At 43.8% G+C, this 24183-nt stretch overlaps 1 protein-coding gene across 8 annotated transcripts in view; it reads left to right on the forward strand.

The window, feature by feature from the left end:
• The window catches only part of LOC124033617 (suppressor of tumorigenicity 7 protein homolog), a 92809-nt gene that overhangs the window by 65724 nt on the left and 2902 nt on the right, over positions 1–24183 (forward strand). For 6 of the 8 annotated variants that reach the window (XM_046345776.1, XM_046345729.1, XM_046345785.1 and 3 more), the window contains 13 exons: positions 4865–4947; positions 6402–6561; positions 7551–7605; positions 8330–8445; positions 10070–10145; positions 11591–11745; positions 12330–12427; positions 13078–13192; positions 13576–13648; positions 13956–14058; positions 20157–20307; positions 21772–21864; positions 23412–23554. In XM_046345776.1, coding sequence (XP_046201732.1) covers positions 4870–4947; positions 6402–6561; positions 7551–7605; positions 8330–8445; positions 10070–10145; positions 11591–11745; positions 12330–12427; positions 13078–13192; positions 13576–13648; positions 13956–14058; positions 20157–20307; positions 21772–21864; positions 23412–23554 — 1416 coding nt within the window. In that variant the 5' untranslated portion in view covers positions 4865–4869. Of the gene's footprint in view, positions 1–586; positions 736–4864; positions 4948–6401; positions 6562–7550; positions 7606–8329; positions 8446–10069; positions 10146–11590; positions 11746–12329; positions 12428–13077; positions 13193–13575; positions 13649–13955; positions 14059–20156; positions 20308–21771; positions 21865–23411; positions 23555–24183 lie in introns of those variants that run through there. The other 2 variants (XM_046345739.1, XM_046345749.1) reach the window with 2 other exon arrangements.

Consider the following 24183-nt stretch of genomic DNA (forward strand, 5'->3'; position numbering starts at 1 on the left):
CATAGGGGCCCAGCTGCTACTGTGGTAGAGGGATGGGCGTGTGTATCTGGTTGAGTGGAGGGCTGTCTGAGTGGGGTCTTTGTCCCAGCCGATCGCTCTATAACTGGCGTCTCCCTAAGAAGGAACACCCGGCTTCCTTCTGGAGTAGCATCCAATAGCATCCTGTTATCCCCACTATAACTGTACAAGTATTCCTTCTACAAATAGCCTAATGAGCCGCCGGCCCTAGTGCTGTTTGCACCCCCCACTCTGAAACTAGGCCGAATTGAAACCAACGGAAGGGAAATTGAACATTTAGGTGGTGTTAACATGATTGAATGCTAACAGGTTTTTCTGCCCAGGAGAAGGGCTTAAAACTGTTACAGCTACACCACACTATCAGGGATGCAGTTGAGTGGGGTTTGTCCTCCTTTACCACCACATCCTTGTTTACTACATTACCCACAATCCCACATTGAGGCCGAACCTATGAACAGACAACAGCAGCCCTGTCCACCTCGTTATGAGATGATCTAGTTGTAGTGTTGTGGGTGTTCTGCATAGGGCTTTAGCTGAGAAGAGGATAGCTGCAGCTCAAATTGTAGACCCGGAGTGTAGACCCGGAGTGTAGACCCGGAGTGTAGACCCGGAGTGTAGACCCGGAGTGTAGACCCGGAGTGTAGACCCGGAGTGTAGACCCGGAGTGTAGACAAGTGGGTGTCAAAGGGAAAGTGATGGGCATGTGGAATGAAGTGGGTGAGTCAAGTGCTCTGCTATAGGTTAGACATTTTAGATTGAGCTGTGTTTCGTTTTCTTATTTTATCTTCTGTTTCTTACCACGTAACCGTGAGCTTCCGTATTGCCAGAGTGTGGACTTCTGTTATTAAGATGGAGAAGTTAGTCATATTTCACTGTTAGTTTTACCCAAATAATTGTACATTTTCAGTTTTAAAGTACTGATGACTGGTGTACTCTTGTGTCATGCGTCGTATGCGTGTGCTTACTGTGACTGTCACTCTGATACTATGCAGCTACTTCCCATGCCTTTGCCAGACAGCATTGCTTGTCAAGCGGGAACGAAGGGCACTGTGTCCCGGTGTTGTTGCCGTTCATGCCGACATTTTGACTCAAATGGATGTGCATGTATAATGGTGACATCTAGATGGTTAGCAGTATTAGTTAGGGTAAGTGTATCCTATGTTTTTTTTGTGGGGGGTTTTGTATTTTACTTTTGCATTTTCCAATTAAGAACATTCAAAACAAAAGTGAAAAGATATGTGACAACGATAGGACAAAGTGACAGTAACAGACAAGTGTAACAAAAAAATAAAAAATAATTATATATACAAACATACAATAAAAAATAATGATAATGAGACATTGGATCATATGGTCACCTGCTGTATCATACACTTGGCCCTAATCAAGTGTATGATAGCTACAGACGCGGTCAAATGTATTGGCACCCTTACACAGGTCATGCTTCCTTCTAAATATAAATTGAAAACGCATTTGGTGTTCACCCGTGTAGGCCTATTTGTTTGATTTACAACTGCGCAGGACCCCATTTTTATTTTTTGTAAGTGCAATGGTGTCATAAATGGCGCCGGCTGCTGTTTTACGATCCCTTACCAACTGCAATATTTTGTTATTTTGTACATATTGTTGCTGCTACCATCTCTTATGACCGAAAAACAGCTTCTGGAACAGCGATTACTCACCTCGAACTGGACAAAGATTTTTTTTCTTTAATGATTCCGAAGCGAAGGATATGCTGCTTCTCCGAGACCAGGTCCAAATCCCTGTCATTCACATGAAGAAAAGACTGAATACATGGGGTGGAGATCGGGGTGCCTTGGGAGAATTCGTCGGCGAGTGGGTAACCCGCCTCCCACATCTGTTCTATTGGCCAATGTGCAATTACTGGAGAATAAACTGGATGATCTCCGTTCAAGACTATTCTACCAACGGGACATTAAAACTGTAATATCTTATGTTTTTCACTGAGTCGTGGCTGAACGACAACACGGATAATATACAGTTGGCTGGGTTTTCCGTGCATCGGCAGGACAGAACAGCTACGTCTGGTAATACGAAGGGTGTGGGTGTGTATCTATTTGTCAATAACAGCTGGTGCGCGATGTCTAATATTAAAGAAGTCTCAAGGTATTGCTCGGCTGAGGTAGAGTACCTCATGATAAGCTGTAGACCACACACTATCTAGACATCTATATTTTCCGTATCCGTCTATTTACCACCACAAACTGATGCTGGCACCTAAGACTGCACTCAACAAGCTGTTTAAGGCCATAAGCAAACAAGAAAATGCTCATCCAGAAAAAATGCTCATCCGGCACTCCTAGTGGCCAGGGACTTTAATGCAGGCAAGCTTAAATCCGTTTTACCTCATTTCTAACAGTAACCAGAGGGGGAAAAAAACTCTAGACCACATTTACGCCACACACAGAGACTCATACAAAGCTTACCCTCCATTTGGCAAATCTGACCATAATTATATCCTCCCAATTCTTGCTTACAAGCTAAAACTAAAGCCGGAAGTGTCAGTGACACCCTCAATACGGAAGTGGTCTGATGATGCGGATGCTACGCTACAGGACTGTTTTGTTAGTAAAGACTGGAAAATGTTCCTGGAATCATCTAATAGCATTGAGGAGTGTACCACCTCAGTCACCAGCTTCATTAACAAGTACATCGACAACGTCTTCCCAACAGTGACAGTACGTACATATCCCAACCAAAAGCCTTGGATTACAGGCAACAGTCGCACCGAGTTAAAGGCTAGAACTGCCGCTTTCAAGGAGCGGGACACCAATCCAGAAGCTTATAAGAAATCCCTTTATGTTCCGGACAACTGTGTGATCACATTCTCCGTAGCCGATGTGAGCAAGACCTTTAAACAGGTCAACATTCACAAGGCTGCGAAGCCAGACTGATTACCAGGATGGTACTCAACCCTCTGCAACTGGATACTGGACTTCCTGACGGACTGCCCCTGGTGGTAAGGCTAGGCAACAACACATCTGCCACGATGATCCTCAACACGGGGGCCCCTTAGGGGTGCGTGCTTAGTTCCCTCCTGTACTCCCTGTTCACCCACGACTGCATGGCTGACCACGACTCCAACACCATCATTAAGTTTGCTGACGACCATAAGTGGTCACCAACAGCCTGATTACCAACAACGATGAGACAGCCTACAGGGAGGAGGTCAGAGACCTGGCAGAGACCAACAACATCTCCCTCAACATGATCAAGACAAAGGAGCTGATCGTGGATTACAGGAAAAGGAGGGCCGATCACTCCCCTATTTACATCGACAGGGCTGTAGTGGAGCAGGTTGAGGGCTTCAAGTTCCTTGGTGTCCACATCACCAACAAACTATCATGGTCCAAACACACTAAGACCATTGTGAAGAGGGCACAACACCTTTTCTGCCTCAGGAGACTGAAAATATATATCCCCAGATCCTCAAAGTTCTATAGCTGGATCATCGAGAGCATCCTGATCAGTTGCATCCCCACCTGATATGGCAACTGCTCGGCATCTGACCGTAAGGCACTACAGAGGGTAGTGTGTCCGGCCCAGTACATCACTGGGGCCAAGATTCCTGCCATCCAGGACTTATATACTAGGCAGTGTCAGAGGAAGGCCCAAGACTCCAGCTACCCAGTCATAGACTGACTGTTCTCTTTGCTACCACACGACAAGCAGTACCAGAGCACCAAGTCTAGGTCCATAAAGCTCCTGAACAGCTTCTATCCCCAAGCCATAAATCTGCTGAACAATTAATCAAATGGCCACCGGGACTATTTACATTAAACTCCCCCCCTTGTTATTTTATTTTTAAAAATGACTTTAGTTTATTTAGCAAATATTTTCTTAAATCTATTTCTTGAATTACATTGTTGGTTAAGGGCTTGTAAGTAAGCATTTCACGGTAAGGTGAATTGACTATACCTGTTGTATTTGGCACGTGACAAATAACTATTTTATTTGACCGCATCTGTAGGAGTAAGCATTGTGAGGGCGCAACACACAGATGTTTATTTAAGTGCCTAATGTTTATGCAGAACCAGGAAAGATGCTTATAATTTTTGTATATAACTGAGCTTTCGGTCAGGCGACCTTCATCAGAGCTGACTAAAAGTCCACTGACAGAAAGCCCCACTATAGTGTAGAGACTTTTTCCTGTTTCTCCATTTTGCCTTTTGCCTCCTTCATAAATTAGCTTTGGGTGTGCGGTTGATTCAGACAATTATCTAGACATTGTTTATGCATACTTGTGATATACTATAGACTACTATAGACCACTATAGATCAGTGGTTCCCAACCTTTTCCGGTACCAACAACTGAATTTTACTCTGCCCGGAGTTCCCCTGAAGTACCCCCTCGTGTGCATTTAACCAGTAGGCTGGAGGTTTAATGAGTTCTCAAGTACCGCCTGTGGATAGGCCAAGTACCCCCAGGGGTCCTCGTACCCCTTGTTGGGAACCACTGGTTTAGATTATATAATTCATTATAAAATATGCCTGTACCATGTTTGACTATGATGGTTTTTAGTGTCTCAAAACTCATTTTGAGTGGTCCACAACGTGGTTTGTAAATAATCTATCATTTGTATCATTGTGGAGTGACACATGAACATTGACCAACTCAAACCACTGTTCTGATATCCGCTGTTCCGTGTTGCAGGACTTGGTGAAACATGGTGCATTAGAATTGTGTATAAAAGCCTTTGAATTCCTGTAATATGGGCTAATGTGGTTGATGCCACTGGGGGTAATCATTGTAGCTCTATTGTTTCTAATGCCATGGTGGTGTGTGTAACACTAACAATGCTGTGTCTTTCTGTCTCCTCTACAGTAAGCATGTTTCTGAACACCCTGACACCCAAATTCTACGTGGCTCTGACAGGGACATCCTCCTTGATATCAGGACTCATACTGGTAAGTTTATTATATTCATATTATGACATTTAGCACATTTATCCAAAGCGACTTAGATCAAATGATTCTATTATATTGATAAGATATTTGAGTGACCGCTCTAACAATGTAAATGCATGTCCTCAAAGATGGAAGGCAGGTGGGAGGAGGCGAGATCAGGTGGGACCATTCTAGCCAATGAGAGGGCAGATGTACATGTCAACAACGGGCACAACTGCGATATAAAATAGTCGACTTTGCCAAAATGCCACGTGTCCACTTTTATATAAGTGCTTTCATAGCAACCTAACAATTACAGAAATTCTATTCAATCAAATATACCGCACTTAGCAATTACATTTTTGTTGGCCAAATTCAACACGCTCTCATTGACCTCTATACAAAAAAAATTGGGTGGAGTAAACCCTCTTGCTTGTGCCTCTTCCTCTCTGCTTACAGTCCAGTGAGTGCATACATTTTAGTATATGATGATCTATGCCATTTAGCAGAAGATTTGTATCCAAAGCAAGATATTTGCAGTACAGGGAGTGCATAGCCTACACTACACTTAAGTATTGTGTGATGCCAGTGGGAATTGATCCCCCAACACTGGTCTTACCCACTGAGCCACACAGGACCACCAAGTTGAGCCTCGTGTGTCTGTTGTATGGTGAGAGTGAACTGTGCTACAAGGGTCTTTCTTCCAAAGAAAATGCAAACTAAAAAATAAGATAGCTACGGTAGCTTTAACTAGCGAACCTCATTCCTCTCTGTGGGTTGGCCAGTTTGTTTAGTTGCCTGGTAACGACGATGAGTCTCATAGGGCTCTTAAGCCTTCATTGTGTCCTATGAATAATTACAGTAGAGATGAGATTATATGTGCCTGGACTGTGATGTGTTAAAATACAGATGGATTCTTGTTGTATTAATTACAGTCAGTTGAGACTAAGACGGTTAGGTAATAGGGCATTACTGTATCACCAGGACTAGAAGTAATGTAGACAAGGCAATACCAGTTGTGGATGACATTCCAGATACAAACAGTCAAGGATTTTGTATGTGTGTCAGCCAGTGTTGAAATAGAGTTGCGTAATGGGCCCTGTCTTGATTGGGCAATGCTAAAAGAGAACATGTAAGAAAGTTTGCACATTTTTGTGTAGATGCTTTTACTTTCATATTTTAAGAGCATTAGGGCTCTTCAGAAATGAGAAATCCTGTGCTAGCCTGTGTTACATTGCACTTAGTGGCATAATACCAGAAATCAAAGACCCTCTAAGTCGAAGACAGTCCTATCAAACCTATCAGTGGTATGAGTGATGTAACCCAAAAAACATTCAACTAATTCGACACGGCCCTAAAGACCGTTTTTGGAATAGATCAGTCATACCAATTATACAGTCACATATTGTTTCTCTATGGCTCTGACCCTACTGAATCCTCCCTGAATCAACTGCCTCGTGTTGGTCTCCTGTCAGATATTTGAGTGGTGGTACTTCAGGAAGTACGGTACTTCCTTCATCGAGCAGGTGTCAGTGAGCCACCTGCGCCCTCTGCTGGGCGGCGTGGACAACAGCTCCCCAACCAACTCCAACAGCAGTAACGGAGACGCAGACTCCAACCGACAGAGTGTGTCTGGTAAGACTCAGAGATTTACTATATGGGTAGAGCATTCACTACATATATAGAGCATGCACTAGATATAGAGCGTTAACTAGATGGAGCATTTACAAACTAGGAAAAGCCTTCAGTGAGCGTTCACCAGAGTGTTTACTGTTAGTGACCCAGCTCCTCAGTGAAGTGGCCTGAGACCCTGTGGTTTACTAAAGCCAGATGGAGTATATTGTTGTCCCCCAAGATGATATCGGGGAGGGGACTGTGGATCTGTCTCCGTCCGTACGTTAGTCCCACGCGATATCTCAGACAGCACTGGGACGACTTTGAGGGAACTTGGGTGAATGATGCGTCTTGCCATAGAGATCCGGCACTTGCATAATGACACTGATTGGCCCAAAGCGGAAACTATAGTAATTAACTTAAATTTCTTAGTCACATCTGATATCTCAAGGGGTGGCGCTGCATCATTTGTGGGGGGTGACATGTTTATTGTTGCCTTGTTGGTAGAAGAAAAGACAGCCCAGCTCATTAATAGAGATAACAGATGGAGAATCTGCCTACACATTAGAGCATTTAGGCCTACTACAGACAAATAGAGCATTTAGTACCTTATTGCCTTATCGTTCGCTCCAACACCACTGACGAATCCAGTGTTTTTGTTTTCGTTGAGTGAAATGGGATTATCTGAGCTGTATTGAATCAACACTGCGTGATTGGTGAAATTGCTTTAGAATGATTTGCTGTTGTAATCCCCATGTCTGGGGAAAGGAGGGGGATTTTAAGATGGACTGGCTAGTGATGAAGACCTGTGGATTTGGGATGCAGTCTGGTAGTACTGACCTGAAGATTACAGAAGCTATGAAGTTGCCTTACTGTAGTGTAATTTAGTGTAGGAATTTCATGATGTACACTTGATCCCTAACTTGCTCAGGAGTACATTTAGGAGTCTACTTTGTCGGATCCGCCTAAAAACCATCCCGAACAATGTCTTTCTCCTCTTGTTCCCTCAGAATGTAAAGTATGGCGAAATCCACTGAATTTATTTCGAGGGGCGGAATATAACCGGTGAGTCACGTGATCCCTTCCTCAAGTACCCCTGTTTCTCTCCTCATCTCCTCTGTGTTCTTCACTCTTTTCCATACTCTGTCCTGTTCTTCCCTCCTTCCCTCTCTCTGTTTCTGTGCTCTGCTATGTCTGCTCGCTCTCGCTCTCTCACCTCGAGAGAGTTGGTAGTAATGGCTGGGTCTGACATGGTGTCAACAGGCTGAGAGAATTCCTGCCTCACCAGGAGCCCATGTTATTAGACCAGTGCTGCCTAGTGCAGCCCTCCCCTTTTCTCTATTTCTTTTCTCTCTCTCCACTTTCTCTCTTTCAACTTAGATCTCTCCACCTCTCTTTCATTCTAGATCTCTCCACTTCCTCTCTTTCATTCTAGATTTCTCCACTTTCTCTTTTTCATTCTAGATCTCTCCACTTTCTCTCTTTCATTCTAGATCTCTCCACTTTCTCTCTTTCATTCTAGATCTCTCCACTTTCTCTCTTTCATTCTAGATCTCTCCACTTTCTCTCTTTACATTTACATTTAAGTCATTTAGCAGACGCTCTTATCCAGAGCGACTTACAAATTGGTGCATTCACCTCATTCTAGATCTCTCCACTTTCTCTCTTTCATTCTGGATCTCTCCACCTCTCTCTTTCATTCTAGATCTCTCCACCTCTCTCACTCCGCCCAGACTTTTAGTAGGACCATGAACATTATTTTGACCGTGTGTGTGTGTGTGTCTACCAGGTATACGTGGGTGACGGGCCGAGAGCCACTCACGTATTACGATATGAATCTCTCGGCACAAGACCACCAGACCTTTTTCACATGCGACTCTGACCACCTCCGGCCAGCTGACGCCAGTAAGGAACACGCACACATCGCCCAGAGACGCACACATCGCCCAGAGACACACACATCGCCCAGAGACATCGCCCAGAGACACACACATCGGCCACATCACCCAGAGACACACATATCGCACACATCACCCAGAGACACACATATCGCACACATATCGCACACATCACCCAGAGACACACATATCGCACACATCACCCAGAGACACACACCAAGCCCACATCACCCAGAGACACACACATCACACACATATCACCGAGAGAGAGGCCCAGAGACGCCTACATCGCCCAGAGACACACACATCGCCCAGAGACACACACATCGCCCAGAGACATCGCCCAGAGACACACATATCGGCCACATCACCCAGAGACACACATATCGCACACATCACCCAGAGACACACATATCGCACACATCACCCAGAGACACACATATCGCACACATCACCCAGAGACACACATATCGCACACATCACCCAGAGACACACACCAAGCCCACATCACCCAGAGACACACACATCACACACATATCACCGAGAGAGAGGCCCAGAGACGCCCACATCGCCCAGAGACGCCCACATCGCCCAGAGACGCCCACATCGCCCAGAGACGACCACATCGCCCAGAGACGCCCACATCACACATGTCACCCAGAGACACACACACACACACAGCACCCAGAGACACCCACCCAGAGAGACACACACAGAGCACCGAGACACACATACGTCACCCAGAGACACACAGCACCCAGACACACACACATAGCACCTAGAGAAACACCCAGAGACACACACACACACACACACACACACACACACACACACACACACACACACACATCACACACCACACACACACACACACACACACCCAGACACACATCAACCCAGAGACACACACACACAGCACCCAGAGACACACACACACACACGCACAGCACCCAGAGACACACACACACCCACATCAACCCAGAGACACACACACACACACACCCACAGCACCCAGAGACACCCACACATCACACACATCACCCAGAGAGACACACACACACACACACACACACACACACACACACACACACACACACACACACACACACACACACACACACACACACACACACACACACACACACACACACACACACACACACACACACACAACACACACACACACATCAACCCACACACACACACACACACACACACACACACACCCACACACACACACACACACCTAGAGAAACACACACACACACACACACACACACACACACACACACACACACACACACACACACACACACACACACACACACACACACACACACACAGCACCCAGAGACACACACAGCACCGAGACACACACAGCACCCAGAGACGCACAGACACAGCACCCAGACACACAGCACCCAGAGACACACACAAACACACAGCGCCCAGAGACACACACACACTAGCACCCAGAGACGCACCCAGAGACACACACACACGCACCCAGAGAGACACACACCACACCCTGTCACTCACCCCATCTCCAGGGAGGTGTGATTCATGTTCACAGGTAGTATCGTACCTCTCTGACCTCAATAACACTTACTAATGTGTGTGTGTGTTTTTAGTAATGCAGAAAGCGTGGAGAGAGAGGAACCCACAGGCACGAATCTCTGCTGCACACGAATCACTGGAACTAGAGGAGTGAGTAGTTTTCACCTACACAGATGCTGTGGAACATGGTTGGCCTCAGTTCACTCATGCATTACTTGAAAATAACCTATTATTTTTCTGAGGAATCTTCAATGAGGTCTCTTCAACTCTTCCTCAATTGAGGTTGTATCAACCCCACCTGTATACTGTTGTATATACAGCCTGACTATAAAGTGTGAGATATACACACACACACACACACACACATACAACATTTTCACAGCCTTTCAGGATACTTTTTTAGGGGTCTTCCCCTGTTTCTCCCTCCAGCTACACTACATGACCAAAAGTATGTGGACACCTGCTCGTCAAACAAAGTCATGGGCATTAATATGGAGTTGGTCCCCCCTATTGCTGCTGCAACATCCTCCACTCTTCTGGGAAGGCTTTTTTTTGGAACATTACTGCAGGGACTTGCTTTCATTCAGCCACAAGAGCATTAGTGAGGCCTGGCTCGCAGTCGGCTTTCCAATTCATCCCAAAGGTGTTCGATGGGGTTGAGGTCAGGGCTCTGTGCAGGCCAGTCAAGTTGTTCCACACCGATCTCGACAAACCATGTCTGCATGGGCCTCGGTTTTTGCACGGGGGCATTGTCATGCTGAAACAGGAAATGGCCCTTCCCCAAACTATTGCCACACAGTTGGAAGCAGAGACTCCACTAGAATGTCATTGTAGCGTTAAGATTTCCCGTCACTGGAACTAAGGGGCCTAGCCCGAACCATTATTCCTCCTCCACCAAACTTTACAGTTGGCACTATGCAGTTGGGTAGGCAACCTACTCCACCAAACCCAGATTCATCCTTCGGACTGCCAGAGGGTGAAGCGTGATTCATCACTCCAGAGAACACGTTTCCACTGCTCCAGAGTCCAATGGCGGCGGCTTTACACCACTCCAGCCATCACTTTGGGGCGGTAGGTAGCCTAGTGGTTAGAGCGTTGGGCCAGTAACTGAAAGGTTGCAAGATCAAATCCCAGAGCTGACCAGGTAAAATCTGTCGTTCTGCCCCTGAACAAGGCAGTTAACCCACTGTTCCTAGACCGTCATTGTAAATAAGAATTTGTTCTTAACGGACATGCCTAGTTAAATAAAGGTTACATTTTAAAAAATGTTTTCAAAAAACAACTTGGCATTCAACAAGCTTACCACTTTACAACTGAGCCGTTGTTGCTCCTAGACGTTTCCACTTCACAATAACAGCACTTACAGTTTACCGGAGCAGCTGACTTGATGACCTGACTTGTTGGAAAGGTGGCATCCTGTCCAACAACATATGGAGATTACATGGATGTGTGCTCGATTTTATACATCCGAATCCACTCATTTGAATCGGTGTCCACATACATTTGTAAATATACTCTATTGTCTTCCTCTTCTGTGTTGTCTTCCCCAAAAATTATTTTCACTCTTTTCCAACTGGTCTGTCTTGTCCTGTTAGCTGTGCAACAGCGTCCATCCTGCTGGCAGAGGAGGAGGCCACCACCATCGTGGAGGCAGAGAAGCTCTTCAAACAGGCCTTGAAGACAGGAGAGGGCTGCTACAGACGCAGCCAACAGCTTCAACACCATGGTGCACAGTACGAGGCACAGCACAGTGAGTAGAGTACAAACAAACACAGCCAAACATACAGTCAAACATACACACAGTTGAACCTACAAACACAGCCAAACAGACAGACAGACAGACAGACAGACAGACAGACAGACAGACAGACAGACAGACAGACAGACAGACAGACAGACAGACAGACAGACAGACAGACAGACAGACAGACAGACAGACAGACAGACAGACAGACAGACAGACAGACAGACAGACAGACAGACAGACAGACAGACAGACAGACAGACAGACAGACAGACAGACAGACAGACAGACAGACAGACAGACAGACAGACAGACAGACAGACAGACAGACAGACAGACAGACAGACAGACAGACAGACAGACAGACAGACAGACAGACAGACAGACAGACAGACAGACAGACAGACAGACAGACAGACAGACAGACAGAGTCGAAAAGATTACGCATGCACCTGGTTGGAAACACAGACGCACACTCTCAAACACTTACATATATACGCAAATAAATCTATTAGTGTGTGTGCTCGGATGTGTGTGTGTCCTTGTGTGTTATACCAGCTGAAATAACTTTGCTGCGGTGTTTCTCTCAGGAAGGGACACCAATGTTCTGGTTTACATTAAGAGGAGACTTGCTATGTGCTCTAGAAAGCTGGGCCGAACCAGAGAAGCTGTCAAAATGTTGAGAGATGTAAGTACAGTATACACCAAGCCACCAGGAGGTTACGGACCAATCCCCAATCCTACTGTAGTTCCCACTGAACTTGAATCGTCTGTTAGATCAGCATTGATGTCGGGGGGGGACTAGTTGAAAATGTGACTTTGGTAAAAGTTAGGATTTGCCTAATTTTTTACATGCCAATGTTTTCAATCACTATACATTTGTATGATAAATGTAACAAAAACATGTAAGGAAACAACAGTGGCGGCAGGTAGCCTAGCAGTTAAGAGCATTGGGCCAGTAACTGAAAGGTCGCTGGTTTGAATCCTCGAGCCGACTTTGTAAAAAATCTATCTGTGCCCTTGAGCAAGGCACTTTAATTTGTTCCCGCATGTCGCTCTGGTTAAGAGTGTCTGCTAAATGACTGAAATGGAAATGTACAGTATGTTCTGCAGCCTCAGAACATAGAAGTCTGGGGAAGTGGTTGGAGGTAGCCTGGTCCCAGATCTGCTCCTGTCGCGTCATCTCTTATTGCCATGACAATTTTGCAAGACAGAGCAAATAGGTCTGGCACCAGGCTAGGTTTGAGGCTGTGTGGGACTGGGCAGGGTTACTAAAGTCTGACTGTTGTTTCACTGCCTGTCTGGTATTACATGTAACAACAGTTGTATGTTTTCCAGTTAATGAAGGAGTTCCCTCTCCTCAGTATGTTCAATATCCATGAGAACCTGCTGGAGTCGCTGCTAGAGCTGCAGAACTACGCAGACGTACAGGCCGTACTAGCCAAGTACGACGGTAAGACATACACACCACTTAAAGTGAAAAAAGTTCAACGTTAACTGTTGCTCATTGGTCCATGACCAGACATTCAAGAGACACCTCTGCAGTGCTAACAGTGTCACTGTGATTTTATTTCTGGAGATGAGACATAAATTTGAATGACAGACATTACATAACAAAAGTCATAAAATACAAATCATTAGAAAATAAAGTCTACATCCAACCATTACCATATGACTTAAAGTAAAATGAGACTGTATTCTAGTGAAATCCTGTAAACCCTCCAATACCTTCAGTAAAAACCCTTAGGGGCCCTATTCCTTCCCTGTCTAGTGTAAATGTCTTCTAGTTAAGTGGAGGAGAAAGAACACTGTTGATATGTGATTGTCTCCCCACAGATATTAGTTTACCCAAATCAGCAACAATATGCTACACAGCAGCCTTGCTCAAAGCCAGGGCGGTATCAGACAAGTGAGTATCCTTTTACTACTGTTACAATGGCACCAAGTGGTTCACATACCTGAAGTAGTATTTAGAAGTTAGCCTGGGGATATTCGTGTGACAGAGAGAATGATATTGAGTGATTCTGTTTTGAAATGGGTTAGGGCATTTTAAAACACCCCCTAGATATCCTAGTTCTGCGTATAAGACTGAGAGGATTCCATTTATCTTAGCATAGTAGCCCCTATGACTGCAGGTACACACACACTACACTTTCACATACACTCAATGACCCACATTCTTACACACACACTGGTGTCCCGTGTTCCCCATGCAGGTTCTCTCCAGAGGCAGCGTCGAGGCGAGGGTTGAGTACAGCAGAGATGAATGCTGTAGAAGCCATACACAGAGCTGTGGAGTTCAACCCACACGTTCCCAAAGTAAGACACAACAATGGAGCTACATACGTAACACTGTGTCGTGTCTTTACTATCATTAACTAAAGACTGATAGTTTTAATCAAAGATTCTCTGTAATTAGTTTTTACGCGATTAGACTGATTAATCGTAATGTAACCGTAATTACTAGGAAGTCGGGGCACCAAGGAAAAATATTCGGGTTACAAAGTTATCATTTCCTAAAATAACTTTTTAGATATTTTATCTGATCAATTAGTCTTCGAATTAATTAATTATTTACTTTACCTCACGTTAGTCTCATTCCAAACATCGTAAATAGTTGGTTATCTGCACGAACCCAGTCTTCACTATGAGTCCATACTCTTGTCTTAAATCATTTATTTATTACTAACTAAGTAATTCAAAGAAATGCATAAACAAACAAACAAACAAGGTAAATGTGGTTACATGAAATGATAGGAGAATGTGCCCTAGTGGGCTAAACCGGCATGGCGGCTTGTTAGACAAAAGGGGAAGTGGGGGTCGACTAAGAAGTCACTACAGTGTGATAATTATAACAATTGAAATGCTAATCCTTTGCACATGAACGCTCACTCATTCGGGAACAATTGCAATCAATATATATATTTACGCTCAGTGTGTCGTCTTGATCGCTGGTGAAAAGTTCATTTCTTTTGTAGAATCGTCCATCTTTCTCCCTTTCTCTCTCGGTTGTGGTTAGAGGGGATTGTTCAGAGTGACATTCGTTATAGAACGGGTGTTTCGGCGGTTGTCGTTCTTCGCGTTCAATGATACCGAATTCCTAGCTGCATACTAGTAATTAATATCAAAGACTTGTTCTTATTCTGTCGGTATCGATAGTCTAAGAGTTTAACCACGTGGTATGGTTAAAAGATTCAGCAATGGTCTACAACCTTTGCCCTCCTAATGGAGAAAAACATGGTCTGAAACCTTTAGCCATCTCGTAATTGAGGTAAGCTTGGTCTGCTGATCGAAAACCAGAGTGGGGGTTTTATTCGGAAGGGCCGAAGAGGGCTGTCCCAGGATGTCTGACCCTAACTGGGCTCAGGGGCGGTCCTCTGATTTTGTTCAAATCAAAAGGGAATTGTATTTTTCTTAATTAAACAGTCCAAAGTCATATTACACAATTATACAAACAGTATCATACTCACTCATTCATCTTACACAACAATTAGATGTAAACCTCATATCTGAGGCTATTATATAAACAGTGTTATGGTAATGTGGCCACACCGTCTCCCATGAGCTTCCCCAAGTTGTAACAAACGAACCAGTTCGTAGCTGGATTCTTCACCGACCTTTTATACTTTCTCCGGAACATTAAATTTGTTCGTACCTCAAGTTCTGTGAGGTGGAAGAAATTCCTTTGTGCTCCATGAAAATCTACTCTGTATACTGTGTGTCCACGAGGAGGTCTTCTCAGGAATTTACGACCTCTGGCCACAGCAGCCTAGTTGAAGGAAGCAAGGGGGAGGCAGGGAGAGGGGGATGGGGTTGCTATACCCAAAGAGGCCAACGTCATGACAACCGCTAGTAGCATTACTACAGTGGTTGCTCCACTAAAAGTTTTGCGATTATGCTGCGGGATTTAGAGGTAATTTGTGGTTTACTACGATACCCTGCGTCACCACTTAATTTCTCCAGACCAGCGCAAGGACAGTTAAAGCACTGATTATGCTTTTGGGTCCTACTGTGTCTCTGACAATGAATGGGCGACATAAACCTAAATAGAAAATGATAATTGTGTACGACTTCAATATTACTTACTAAAACTGTTGTTACACTAAGGTTTTTAATCATTTTATTTTGGTCTTACTGTAGTACTGTAGGCCACTCCCAACTGGGCATGCTGTACAGTGCCTGAGTGGTGCAACGGTCTAAGACAGATGCTGGTCCAATACCCGTGCCGGCCTTGACTGGGAGACCCATGAGGTTTCTCTCCCTCTAAAAACAGAAATAAATCATTCTAAAAAAAACAAATTAGCTTTATTTACAAATTAGTAACAATGTGTCACACCATGTTCAAGAATGGACTTTTTCTTGCTAATTTTACAACTATATCATCTCCAAAATATTGTTATTTTTTAAACAAAGCGATTATTATTGTTATTTTATTATTAATTTAGAATGATATAAAAGCTTGTTGGATATTCTCACAGATATATTATTAACCCTGTAATTAGCAGGACAATATACATTTTTCATATTGTTCATGGCTCCTGAGTGGTATACAATGGGATTGCATTGCAGTTCTCCAGTTTTATCCACTGAAAGCGTTCAAGGCACGAGGGCAGGGGGCACGGGATGGGCCGCAGAGCCACGCACAGAAGACGGACCTCGCCCATGGGGAAGGGGAGGGAGGGGGTGGACCCCCACTTTGTCACACTGGGTAGGACAGAGCAACACTTTAAGGGGCATTGCACTAATAATGGAGCTGACTAGGGAAACTTTCCCTCTGTTCTTAGTGCCAGTCTGCACGTTCAAACTAAAACAATGGAACTAATAATGGAGCTGACTAGGGAAACTTTCCCTCTGTTCTTAGTGCCAGTCTGCACGTTCAAACTAAAACAATGGAACTAATAATGGAGCTGACTGGGAAACTTTCCCTCTGTTCTTAGTGCCAGTCTGCACGTTCAAACTAAAACAATGGAACTAATAATGGAGCTGACTAGGGAAACTTTCCCTCTGTTCATAGTGCCAGTCTGCACGTTCAAACTAAAACAATGGAACTAATAATGGAGCTGACTAGGGAAACTTTCCCTCTGTTCTTAGTGCCAGTCTGCACGTTCAAACTAAAACAATGGAACTAATAATGGCATCTTTATGCTTTCATTAATAAAATAATGATAAAAATACGCTTTCAAAATGCCGATGTTTGTTTATTTAGTTACTTCTACTGTAGCACCACCACGACGACTCCTACTGTAGAACCCGTTACTACTACTACTACTACTACTACTGTAGCACCACCACGACGACTCCTACTGTAGAACCTGTTACTACTACTGTAGCACCACCACAACGACTCCTACTGTAGAACCCATTACTACTACTACTACTACTACTACTACTACTACTACTACTACTACTACTACTGTAGCACCACTACGACAACGACTCCTACTGTAGAACCTGTTACTACTACTACTACTACTACTACCACTACTACTACTACTACTGTAGCACCACTATGACGACGACTCCTACTGTAGAACCCGTTACTACTACTACTACTACTACTACTGTAGCACCACCACGACGACTCCTACTGTAGACCCTGTTACTACTACTACTACTACCACTACTACTACTACTACTACTGTAGCACCACCACGACGACTCCTACTGTAGAACCCGTTACTACTACTGCTACTGTAGCACCACCACGACGACTCCTACTGTAGAACCTGTTACTACTACTACCACTACTACCACTACTACTACTACTGTAGAACCACCACGACGACTCCTACTGTAGAACCCGTTTACTACTACTACCACTACTACTACTACTGTAGAACCACCACGACGACTCCTACTGTAGAACCCGTTTACTACTACTACTACTGTAGAACCAACGTTTACCTACTACTACTACTACTACCATTACTATTACTACTACTACTGTGACAACGACTCCTACTGTAGAACCCATTACTACTACTACTACCACTACTACTACTACTGTAGAACCACCACGACGACTCCTACTGTAGAACCCGTTTACTACTACTACTACTACTATTACTGTAGCACCACTATGACAACGACTCCTACTGTAGAACCTGTTACTACTACTACTACTACCATTACTATTACTACTACTACTGTAGCACCACTACGACGACTCCTACTGTAGAACCCATTACTACTACTACTACCACTACTACCACTACTACTACTACTACTACTGTAGCACCCGTTACTACTACTACTACTACTACTGTAGCACCACGACGACGACGACTCCTACTGTAGAACCCATTACTATTACTACTACTACTACTACTGTAGCACCACTACGACGACTCCTACTGTAGAACCCGTTATGATTACTACTATTGTAGAACCTACTACTACTACTACTGTAGAGCCCGTTACTACTCCTACTACTACTACTACTACTACTACTACTGTAGAGCCCATTACTACTCCTACTACTACTACTACTGTAGAACCCATTACTACTACTACTACTACTACTACTACTACTACTACTACTACTGTAGAACCCATTACTACTCCTACTACTACTACTACTACTACTGTAGAGCCCGTTACTACTCCTACTACTACTACTACTACTACTACTACTACTACTACTACTGCTACTGTAGAACCCATTACTACTCCTACTACTACTACTACTACTACTACTACTGTAGAACCCATTACTACTCCTTCTACTACTACTACTACTACTACTGTAGAGCCCGTTACTACTCCTATTACTACTACTACTCCTACAGAACCCATAACTACTACTACTACTTCCATAGCACTACTACTATTACTATAGTCGACCTCTACTACAAATACTACTGTAGCACTGCTGCTACTACTACTGTAGAACCCATTACTACTATTACTACTACTGTATAACCCATTACTACTACTACTACTACTACTACTACTGTAGAACCCATTACTACTACTGCTACTACTATTACTACTACTGTAGAACCCATTACTACTACTGCTACTACTATTACTACTACTGTAGAACCCATTACTACTCCTACTACGTCTACTGTAGAGCCCGTTACTACTCCTACTACTACTACTACTCCTACAGAACCCATAACTACTACTACTACTTCCATAGCACTACTACTATTACTATAGTCGACCTCTACTACAAATACTACTGTAGCACCACTAACAACTACTACTGCAGCCAGTGGGGAAAAAGTACCCAATTGTCATACTTGAGTAAAAGTAAAGATGCCTTAATAGAACATTTCTCAAGTAAAAGTGAAAGTCACCCAGTAAAATCCTATTTGAGTAAAAGTCTAAAAGTATAAGTCACTTATAATTCTGTATATTAAGCAAACCAGAGAGAACCATAAAATGTAAAAGCGGATAGCCAGGGGCACACTCCAACTCTCAGATATCATTTAGAAATGAAGCATGTTTTTAGTGAGTCCACCAGATGAGAGGCAGTAGGATGACCAGGGATTTTATCTTGATAAGTGTGTAAATTAGACCGTTTACCTCTCCTGCTAAGCATTAATAATGTAACGAGTACTTCTGGGTGTCAGGGAAAATATATGGAGTTAAAAGTACATTATTTTATTTCGGAATGTATTGAAGTAAAAGTTGTCAAAAATATAAATAGTTAAGTACAGATTCCCCAAAAATTACTAAAATAAAAATACTTGAAAGTACTACTTAAGTACTTTACACCACTGACTACAGCACCACTAGCAACTACTACTACTACTACTACTGCAGCACCGCTAACCACCACTACTACTACTACTACTACTACTACTAATGCAGCACCACTACTACTACTACTGCAGCAACACTAACTACTACTACTACTACTACTACTACTACTACTACTACTACTACTACTAATGCAGCACCACTACTACTACTACTGCAGCAACACTAACTACTACTAATAATAATAATAATAATAATAATAATGCAGCACCACTACTACTACTACTACTGTAGCACTATTACTACTACTACTACTACTACTACTACTACTACTACTACTACTGTACTACTACTACTACTGTAGCACTATTACTACTACTACTACTACTACTACTACTACTGTAGCACTATTACTACTACTACTACTACTACTACTACTACTACTACTACTACTACTACTACTGTAGCACTATTACTACTACTACTACTGTAGCACTATTACTACTACTACTACCACTAACCACTACTACCACTACTACCACTAACCACTACTACTACTACTACTACTACGACGCGTATAATGGTGCTACTTGAATGCTGATCGACGTTCTCCTGGTTGTAAGAACTGGTTAAAAGTTGCATTAAAAAGTATGTTTCTGTTGTCCATTTTATATTGTACTTACTGACTCTCTCTCTGTCTTCCACAGTACCTGTTAGAAATGAAAAGTTTAATACTGCCTCCAGAGCACATTCTGAAGCGAGGGGACAGTGAGGCCATAGCATACGCCTTCTTTCACCTGCAGCACTGGAAGAGGGTGGAGGGGGCCCTTAACCTGCTCCACTGTACCTGGGAGGGCAGTGCGTAACACACACACACAACATCCGCTTTACCTCATACGCCATAACTTCATTGTGTTACACATTGCCTTTACTCTGTAACACACACAAGCACACATTTTGAGGGCAGTGAGTACAATACACATTTTCAGGGCAGTGAGTACAACACACATTTTGAGGGCAGTGAGTACAATACACATTTTGAGGGCAGTGAGTACAATACACATTTTGAGGGCAGTGAGTACAATACACATTTTGAGGGCAGTGAGTACAATACACATTTTCAAGGCAGTGAGTACAACACACATTTTCAAGGCAGTGAGTACAACACACATTTTGAGGGCAGTGAGTACAATACACATTTTGAGGGCAGTGAGTACAATACACATTTTGAGGGCAGTGAGTACAATACACATTTTGAGGGCAGTGAGTACAATACACATTTTGAGGGCAGTGAGTACAATACACATTTTGAGGGCAGTGAGTACAATACACATTTTGAGGGCAGTGAGTACAATACACATTTTGAGGGCAGTGAGTACAATACACATTTTCAAGGCAGTGAGTACAACACACATTTTCAAGGCAGTGAGTACAACACACATTTTCAAGGCAGTGAGTACAACACACATTTTGAGGGCAGTGAGTACAATACACATTTTGAGGGCAGTGAGTACAATACACATTTTGAGGGCAGTGAGTACAATACACATTTTGAGGGCAGTGAGTACAATACACATTTTCAGGGCAGTGAGTACAATACACATTTTGAGGGCAGTGAGTACAATACACATTTTGAGGGCAGTGAGTACAATACACATTTTGAGGGCAGTGAGTACAATACACATTTTGAGGGCAGTGAGTACAATACACATTTTGAGGGCAGTGAGTACAATACACATTTTGAGGGCAGTGAGTACAATACACATTTTGAGGGCAGTGAGTACAATACACATTTTGAGGGCAGTGAGTACAATACACATTTTGAGGGCAGTGAGTACAATACACATTTTGAGGGCAGTGAGTACAATACACATTTTGAGGGCAGTGAGTACAATACACATTTTGAGGGCAGTGAGTACAATACACATTTTGAGGGCAGTGAGTACAACACACATTTTGAGGGCAGTGAGTACAACACATTTTCAGGGCAGTGAGTACAACACACATTTTCAAGGCAGTGAGTACAACACACATTTTCAGGGCAGTGAGTACAATACACATTTTCAGGGCAGTGAGTACAATACACATTTTCAGGGCAGTGAGTACAATACACATTTTCAGGGCAGTGAGTACAATACACATTTTCAGGGCAGTGAGTACAACACACATTTTGAGGGCAGTGAGTACAACACATTTTCAGGGCAGTGAGTACAACACACATTTTCAGAGTTTTCTAATGGTGCACTACACTTCTGAGCTGAACATGAAACCTTTGTACCTGACTGAACCTATTCTGACTGCTGTGTCCTCTTTCCTCCCCAGCTTTTAGAATGATCCCCTACCCTCTGGAGAAAGGACACCTCTTCTACCCATATCCCATCTGTACCGAGACCGCAGACAGAGAGCTGCTACCAAGTAAGAGACGCTCTGGATTCAACTGTGTGTGCAGTGTGTTGACTTTCTGTATTTCTCATGTGGAAGCAGTGTTTTATTACATGCTTGGTAAACATCAGGTGTAGACTATCAGTGAAATGCTTACTTACGGCCCTTCCCAACAATGCAGAGAGAAACAAATGAATAGGAATGAATAAATAAATAATAACACAAGGAATGTAATACACAATGATTAATGATAACTTGTCCACAGTGCATTGGGAAAGTATTCAGACCCTTCACTTTTTCCTCATTTTGTTACATTACAGCGTTATTCTAAAATGTTCCCTCGTTAATCTACACATAATACCCCATAATGACAAAGAAAAAACAGTGTTTTAGAAATGTTTGTTAAGTTATTAAAAATACAAATAAACTCACATTTACATAAGTATTCACACCCTTTATTCAGTACTTTGTTGAAGCACCTTTGGCATTGATTACAGCCTTGAGTTTTCTTAGTTTTCTTATCCCGTCAAGCTCTGTCAGGTTGGTTGGGGAGCGTCGCTGTACAGCTATTTTCAGGTCTTTTCAGAGCTGTTCGATCGGGTTCAAGTCTGGGCTCTGGCTGGGCCACTCAAGGACATTCGGAGACTTGTCCCGAAGCCACTCCTATGTTGTCTTGGCTATGGGCTTGGGGTCGTTGTCCTGTTGGAAGGTGAACCTTCACCCCAGTCTGAGGTCCTGAGCTCTCTGAAGCAGGTTTTCATCAAAGATCTCTCTGTACTTTGCTCTGTTCATCTTTCCCTCCATCCTGTCTAGTCTCCCAGTCCCTGCAACTGAAAAACATCCCCACAGCATGATTCTGCCACCGCCATGCTTCACCGTAGGGATAGTGCCAGGTTTCTTCTAGACATGCCGCTTGGCATTCAGGCCAAAGAGTTCAATCTGGTTTCATCAGACCAGAGAGTCCTTTAGGTGCCTTTTGGCAAGCTGTCAAATACAGGTAGCGAAAACTCAAGGCAGGTTAAGTTACTGACGAGTGACTTCTGTCTGGCCACTCTACCATAAAGGCCTGATTGGTGTAGTGCTGCAGAGATTTTTGTCTTTCTGGAAGGTTCTCCCATCTCCACAGGATAACTCTGGAGCTCTGCCAGAGTGACCATCAGGTTCTTGGTCACCTCCCTGACCAAGGCCCTTCTCCCCCAATTGCTCAGTTTGACTGGGCAGCCAGTTTTGGTGGTTCCAAACTCCTTCCATTTAAGAATGATGGAGGCCACTGTTCTTTTTTACCTTTATTTAACTAAGTCAGTTAAGAACAAATTCTTATTTTCAATGACGGCCTAGGAACAGTGAGTTAACTGTCTGCTCAGGGGCAGAATGACAGATTTGTACCTTGTCAGCTCGGGGGTTTGAACTTGCATATATATATATATATATGTGGAAAAAGCTGAGGGTGTCTGAATACTTTCCGAATGCACTGTACACGGGGTACCAGTACCAGAGTCAATGTTCAGGGGTATGAGATAATACTGTGTGTGTGAATAAAGTATGTACAGTGTGTTGATGCGCTCTCTCTCATGTGGAAGCAGTGTTTCATGAGGTGTCGGTGTATCCTAAGAAGGAGCTGCCGTTCTTCATCCTTTTCACGGCTGGTCTCTGCTCCTTCACCGCCATGCTGGCCCTGCTAACACACCAGTTCCCCGAGCTCATGGGAGTCTTCGCTAAAGCGGTGAGTCTCCTGCACCGGTCGCTTTCACACTCGCGCACACATACCAGGTCCCTTTCTAAGCCAAGTCCCCATCCCCAATAAGGTTATTTGCATTCACATTTCTCATAAGGTGGCCATTCATTTTTTTGCGTTCTTCTGAACTGTACAGAGGTTGTCATTGAGCCATTTTGTTTTGACTGTAACAACCATACATTTGCTTTTATCTGAAGTCTGGATAACAGGAGACTAGGGAAGCTCTATACAAGTTGATGCAAGGTCCTATATCAATACAAGTTCTTGTGGATCAGTGGTGATGCAGGGAAGGAAATGTGTAAAGGAAGCAGCTTAGAACTATTGAATCCAACCCCTAGAACCTACACAGGCCCTCTCCTATCTACCAGTGGAGGGCATTCTCCTCGACGTGATGTACTTCCTCCGCAGGCCTGTGCTGTCTGTTCTGCCACTCCCCTGGAATGTGTGTGAGCTCATCACTCTGCTCCTGGTGTGACTCTTATCAGCAGCTACCATCTCCTCTGCAGGGGCTTGCTCTGCTCTGCTCTGCTCTGTTCTGCTCTGTTCTGCTCTGCTCTGTTCTGCTCTGCTCCGTTCTGGCCCTGTTTTAGTTGGGTGCTGATGACACACACTTTACA

Source organism: Oncorhynchus gorbuscha, linkage group LG01, assembly GCF_021184085.1.
Source record: "Oncorhynchus gorbuscha isolate QuinsamMale2020 ecotype Even-year linkage group LG01, OgorEven_v1.0, whole genome shotgun sequence".
NCBI classification, from domain to species: domain Eukaryota; kingdom Metazoa; phylum Chordata; class Actinopteri; order Salmoniformes; family Salmonidae; genus Oncorhynchus; species Oncorhynchus gorbuscha.